Source organism: Myotis lucifugus, unplaced genomic scaffold, assembly GCF_000147115.1.
Source record: "Myotis lucifugus unplaced genomic scaffold, Myoluc2.0 scaffold_2, whole genome shotgun sequence".
Classification (NCBI taxonomy): domain Eukaryota; kingdom Metazoa; phylum Chordata; class Mammalia; order Chiroptera; family Vespertilionidae; genus Myotis; species Myotis lucifugus.
The window spans coordinates 17,439,609-17,446,082 of NW_005871050.1; the positions used below are offsets into that span (position 1 = coordinate 17,439,609).

The following is a 6,474-nucleotide window of genomic DNA, read 5'->3' on the forward strand; positions in this document are numbered from 1 at the left end:
AAACCTATAAAATCGCCTTGGGAAGGTGGAAGAGGGGATGAACTGCGAAAGAGAGTGAAGAGGATTGTAGCTTGATCTATAACATCTTATTTTCTATATTAAAAAAATTGAGGTATCTTTTATACTACCATGATGTCAATTCTGGATGTGGGTGTTTGCTAGATTATGTTTTGTGTTTCTCTGCAGTTTTACAATGCAGTAAAAATGGCTTTGGGCCGAAACCGGTTTGGCTCAGTGGATAGAGCGTCGGCCTGCGGACTGAAAGGTCCCAGGTTCGATTCCGGTCAAGGGCATGTACCTGGGTTGCGGGCACATCCCCAGTGGGGAGTGTGCAGGAGGCAGCTGGTCGATGTTTCTCTCTCATCGATGTTTCTAACTCTCTATCTCTCTCCCTTCCTCTCTGTAAAAAATCAATAAAATATATTTAAAAAAATGGCTTTGGGTGGGCTTTTCCAAATGCAAAATAGAAACCCATTTTGTTACAGTTCCTCTTTTTGGAAGGAGCACATCCCCAGGCATGAGGGCCTATTCAGCAGAAGTTGTTATAAGGGGACTTTTATATGACACATGTTTCTTGGTCAAGAACAAAGGAATTTCACTCCATCTTGCTGATCAGGATAAAATAATAAAGGTCTTGAAAATTAGGGGGGGAAAGATTTCTGCCACAGTGGGGAGGGAGAGAGGGAGAGAGATAATAATGGTTTAAATAAAAGAAAAGTGAACAGAGCTAGGATAAAATAAATGTATTGTAGAACATCCCTAGTGCTTTGGCTTTCAAACTTCCAATGAAGTGGTGCCTTTCCTGCTCCTCCATTTTGGCAGAAAACCAGGGCCCTAAATAAGATGAGTGGGTGTTTAGGTGCAGTTATTTAAGGGGTTCTAAGATGGCTCCTTGCTCTCAAGTAAACACTCATTGATAAAACAAACAAGCATCTCCTTCAAGCTGTAGGAAAATCTTGACTTCATTTTGTTAATGTATTTAACTGTACCACCTGAAACAGTCAGTTGAGTTAACCAGCTACCTTTTAAAGATGCAGGTAACTAAATCTGGCAATCACCAATGGACCATTTACCTCAGTTTCACTCCCTGCACACTTTCTTGTTTCTTCTGTTTAAATGTTTTTATTTATTTTAGAGAGAGAGAGGAAGGGAAAGGGAGAGATAGATAGAAACATTGATGAGAGAGACATCAATAGGCTGCCTCCTGCACACACCCTACTGAGGATGAAGCCCACAACCTGGGCATGTGCCCTGACCAGGAATCAAGCCAGCGACCTTTTGGTGCTTGGGACGATGCTCAACCACTGAGCAACACCAGCTGGGCCACACGTCCTTGTTTTTCACTCCTCTGTCCTCTGGCCAGTCCAGTTGCGGGGGGGGGGGGGGGGGACCTTAGAAGGGGAAGGGAAGATTGAGGAAATGAAAATGCTTGACTGGAGGAGTGGGCCGCAGCAAATTGGAACAATCTGAAGATGGAGTTCTAAATGCCCAAAGAAACACCATTCATTCTCATTGCCTCGTCCTTACTCCCTATCCCACTTGGCCATTTCCATGGCATTAATTAATCCATTATCCATTTATTGAATATCTACGTGACAGACACTGTGCTAACACTCAGCATAGATTACAAGAAAGTTCAACAGTCCTGCTGAAAAAACGACTGATAAGGGTAACAGGAGAGGAAATAAGCTTTTGGTTGACTGAATGACTTGATGAACTAGGAAGAAGAACCCTGTCTTATATCAGATTGCCTTATAAAGTCATGTCTTACTATCAAATACACAAAATGAAAAGAAAAAAACCAGCCTGGCTGGCGTGGCTCAGTGGTTGAGCATCGACCTATGAACCAGGAGGTCACGGTTCGATTCCCAGTCAGGCAAATGCCCGGCTTGTGGGCTCGATCCCCAGTAGGGGGCATGCTGGAGGCAGCGGATCCATGATTCTCTCTCATCATTGATGTTTGTATCTCTCTCTCCCTCTCCCTTCCTCTCTGAAATCAATAAAAAATATTTTAAAAAGTAAAAACCAAAGGAAGTCCCTTCTTCTCAAACTTTGACCATCTGACATGGAGAAAATGACCACTAATGGTTCCCCTTAGAATCACAGAGTCAAGGCAGGCAACCCTAAAAGGTCATCGATAATGTCATCCTGGTCCCCACATCTTAAGATCTTGTCTGATTGGCCAGGGCACCAGTGTTCCCCTTTATGTTCTTCTCTCCCCCACCCCCACAAGCTGGTGAACAGCAGTAACCCCTTCTTTTCAGCTACACAAATATTACACACACCCTGGATATATGTAGTTAGAACTGCTAACACTTTGACCTAATACAGGTTAGCAGCCAAACACAAGCTCATGAAGTCATTACACAATAAGGAGTTGGTGTTGGTTATAAACAATTTCAGAGCTGTAGGGATCCAAACCAATGCTTATACAGCTAGACGAGCAGTTGTGGTGTAAAGTTCGATGAGGGCCTACTATTTGATATATTTGAAAGCCATCTTTTGTGTTAGGTTTTATTTATTTATTACAAGTACCTAGCTCCTAATAGACACTCCTGAACGGACTCTTTTGATCATTAACCCAAGCAAGTAGACATTTCAGCATCACAATGGTGGGCAGAGTCCTGGACTGTGAAGCCAGAAGACCTGGTTTCAAGCTCCAGGTCTGTCATTAATTGTGTTTGTGGACAAATTATTTAACCACCCCATTCTCTGAACATTTGGGGATGTTTGTTTTGCTGAAATCCATGATCATAAGCTTTACCCCCAGCCAACTATTTTACAAATTCATGGTCAGGAAAGAGTAGAGATGAATCAGTATAATGATGGAGCAAAAGTATCTTCTTTATGTAGGAAGGATGGCACCATGATTAATCAACCATTTTGCTTTCTACCTATGCCTAGTCATTCGCTGAAATACTACCTTCTAGTTTCAAGAAAGAAAACAATATTTTCTTTGTCCCCTGCCCCCCCCGCCCCGCCCCATTGTCCTCTCACCAGCCAAGAAAATCTTGCAAGGGAAAAAAATATTAGCAAATCTAGCTCGATAACTATCTCTTCTTCCTCTCCCACGCATCAAATCTTCTTTACTCCCACTGTCACCAGTCTATTTCAGGTGTCCTCAACTGTCACAAGGAATAGTGCAATAGGTTCCTAACTGGTCCTGCCACCCCTCTCCAGTCTTCCTCCTCTCTAGTCATCCTACCCTGCTTCCAGGTGACAATTATTCTTGCTGAATTGCTTTAATCAGAGCACTTCCCCCTCAAAAAACTCCCATAGCTACTCTTGCATACCAAGTAAAGTCCATACTCCTTAACCCGACCCTCCAACATCTGATTCTAACCTGCTTTTCTGGTTGTATTTCCCATTACTGCTGTAGACACACCTTATGCTCCAGTCATGCTACATGCCTTCCCACCCCTGCACTTTTGCTCATGACATTACCTGCAATATCTTTCTCCCCATCTTTGCCCAGCAAACTCCTACTCATTCTCCTAAGACCAAACTCAGATGGTTTTTCTCCTCTGTGAAGTCTTCACATCTATTCCTCCTCATCCCTCATTGGAAGTCTTTCTTTCTGTAGCACTTCAACCATGGCAATCACACGCTATGGACACACTACTCTTATTCTTCTATTACTTTTCAGTTCTGGGGCACAGGGACCATGCCCCTTTCATCCTTGCCTCATTCCCAGTATTAATGCACACGATGATTACTTAAAGAAGACTTGCTAAATTAATGTGAAATAAAGACAGAGAGAAAGGCAGCATGATGTAGTAGAATATGAGATTTGAAGTCAGAAAGCCCAGCAGTCATTGACGAATGGTATGGCCAGTCTGAGTACAAGTCTGCATCTGTAAAATGGGCATATTTCTCATGCTACGGACCTTACAGGGAAGGAGGCAGGAATTTTAAAAAATCAATGATGTACACATGCATGTACACACACACATAAAATAACTCTATAGAGGTGATATATGTTAATTAGCTCGACTGAGGTAATAATTTCACAGTGTATATAAAATATCAGTTGTACACTTTAAATATAAACAATTTTTGTGTCAATGACATCTCAATAAAACTGTTTTAAAAATCAAATGATGTATATATACTAGGTGGTTAGCAGAAAAGCCACAATACTTAAACCAGCCTTTGAAGGTCTGCCTTTCTCCCCTGGGTATGCTTTGTGGAGAAGAAAGTGAAGTGGGGAGAAGATGAGCCATTAAAACTCAGCTGTTTACAGACTTTAGGCCAGAAGTTGCTGAGGGCAAATGGAGTGCTGGGGAGGAAAGAGAGCCTTGACAGAAATGCCTGGTGCTCTCACTACCTTCCCTTCCCAGAGGAAGACAAGGTAACTCTACTCCCAGGCATCGGTGAAATGAGCCCTGGCCCGGAGGACTCCGTGATAAGGCTGATTGAGGTAATAATTTCACAGTGTATACTAGTATTACATCTTGCTTGTCAGCTGCCAGGTGAGCCTTCCGGCTCTGGAAGGGGAACAAGGTGGCATGCCTGAGCCTCTTCCCTTACAGCACTGTGTTCCCCTCCCAGAGTCAAAGGCAAAATTCTTTGACTATTAGCCACCAAGGTTGAACAATGTGATCAACACTGTGGGCTGTTTGTCTAATTCAGATACCAGGTCAGTCTTCAGAGTTGGCACTGTGTTCTCCTTCCTAATATAGGAATATCCCCTCTTCTTGAAATTCCATCACTTACCATTTCATTCTTTTAGGCTTTGTTTCCAGCTTAAAGGAAAACATCTTTGAGCTCTGAGGAAGCTTTAAGACTCATCTGGCCTCATCCTTTCCTAAGAAGCAGCTGTTGAGGTAAGCCTGAAGCCCTAACAAAGAATGAGGCCAGTGAGCCTGAGGAGAAGCTCTGGCCTCTGCTGGACCCTAAAGGCAGGCTTCATTTATGTGCATGTGTGTAGAAATCTGTGGCCTTTTTGTGGCAATGGATTGAGCCCTCTGCCCCTCTCAAACACTTTCTTCTGTGGGCTTTGGTCACACACAGTTGCATACACAGGCCTTCTAAGGGGTCTCTCCTAGGCTAGCCAAGGCAGTTTCCAAGTTGGTGGACGGTGGGAATGGTTAGGAGCCATCTGTGGAGATGTCTTCACTCCGTCCTCCAAATCTCCTTTTGTCCCATTCCACCTCCTCACCCGTCCAACCCGTTGAGCCTCTCTGGGCCAATGCTGCCCCCACAAAACCGCACCTGGAGAGGCAGGAATTCCAAGAGCACGTGACAAACGTGGGGACTGCGCTCTGGGCCCTAGTTGTCACCTTTTGGCCAAACTGCTCCGAGGGGCTCCCACGCGATCAGGAAAAGGGGCTAGGGCCCATGGCAGGGCCCTGACCCCGGGAACCCCAGCGATCCCTCCTCCTGGCCCCGCCCGCCCGCTCGCCCGGCCCTTACTTGCGGTAGGCAGTGAGTTGCACGGCGCTGTAAGGGAAGAGGCGCAGGCACGCCACCGCGTTCCCCTTCCATAGAGCCCGGGGCCCCTCGGCTCGCCACACGCCAAGCCCCGCGGCCCAGGGCCCCCGGCCGCGACCCCGCACCACGCCGACCTGGGCTAGCACGGTGGCGAGCTCCAGCGGCGCGGTGAGGCTCAAGCTGAGCACGCCCGCCAGCCCCGCGCACAGCAGCCGCTGGCTTCCAGTCAGCCGGACGTCACGTCGCCATGTCGCCATCGCGCCCCACCAGCCGAGCCCCGGCCCGGGACTCCGGGACACCAAGTGTCTCGGGCCTGGGGTTCCCGGGTTCCCGGGCTCTCGGCGGAGGGGGCGGGCATGGCCCGCCCCGAGGGGGAACGGACGCCCGGCCGGGCCCGGAAAGCCGGGCCCGCCCCTGGCGCCCTCAGGGGTGGGGTCGCCCTGGCGGCCTCAGGGGTGGGGTGGATGGGGTGGGTGGGGCGGAGGAGGCCTCCAGAGTCGGAAGCCTCTCGGATTTGCCATCTGCTCTGCAGTTGGCAAGTTTCTGTTTGCTGTTGAGAAAGAGTCACCCTGTTCCCTCCAGGCCCAGCCAGTTAGACTCTTGTTTCCTAAGTATTCAGGGTTGCCTCTCTCTCTCTCTTTTTTTTTTATCTTTAAATTCTTTATTAGTTAAGGAATTACGAATGTGTCATCATCCCCTCCATTAACCCCCATCCTCTTCTTGTTTACCCTGTAAGGATTCAGAGCCAGTCACCCTAAGATGTGCCTCTGTGGTATGCAGACTATTTTGAGCTAAAGGGAACAACAGAGACCCTGCAGGTTCATGATAAACTTTTACCTCTCCTTTAAAGAATTTAAATTAGGGCCCTTGCACATAAAAAGACTTATCATCAGAAATGACTTTTTATGATCTATCTATAAGGCAGGGCAAACTTCTAATTACCGAATACCTGCTCCTCTTATCAGCCTGGGAATGACCTTTCTCTCCACTAAAGCCCCAAGGCACTTTACTCATCCTTAGCTTGGAATGCCATATATTCCT

At 46.8% G+C, this 6,474-nt stretch overlaps 1 protein-coding gene across 1 annotated transcript in view; it reads right to left on the reverse strand.

The window, feature by feature from the left end:
• SLC25A43 (solute carrier family 25 member 43) overlaps positions 1 to 5,794 on the reverse strand; it is a 35,428-nt gene extending 29,634 nt beyond the window's left edge. The window contains exon 1 of the mRNA XM_006082181.3: positions 5,416 to 5,794. Coding sequence (XP_006082243.1) covers positions 5,416 to 5,690 — 275 coding nt within the window. The 5' untranslated portion in view covers positions 5,691 to 5,794. The remainder of the gene's footprint in view (positions 1 to 5,415) is intronic.
• Between the last annotated feature and the right edge of the window lie 680 nt (positions 5,795 to 6,474).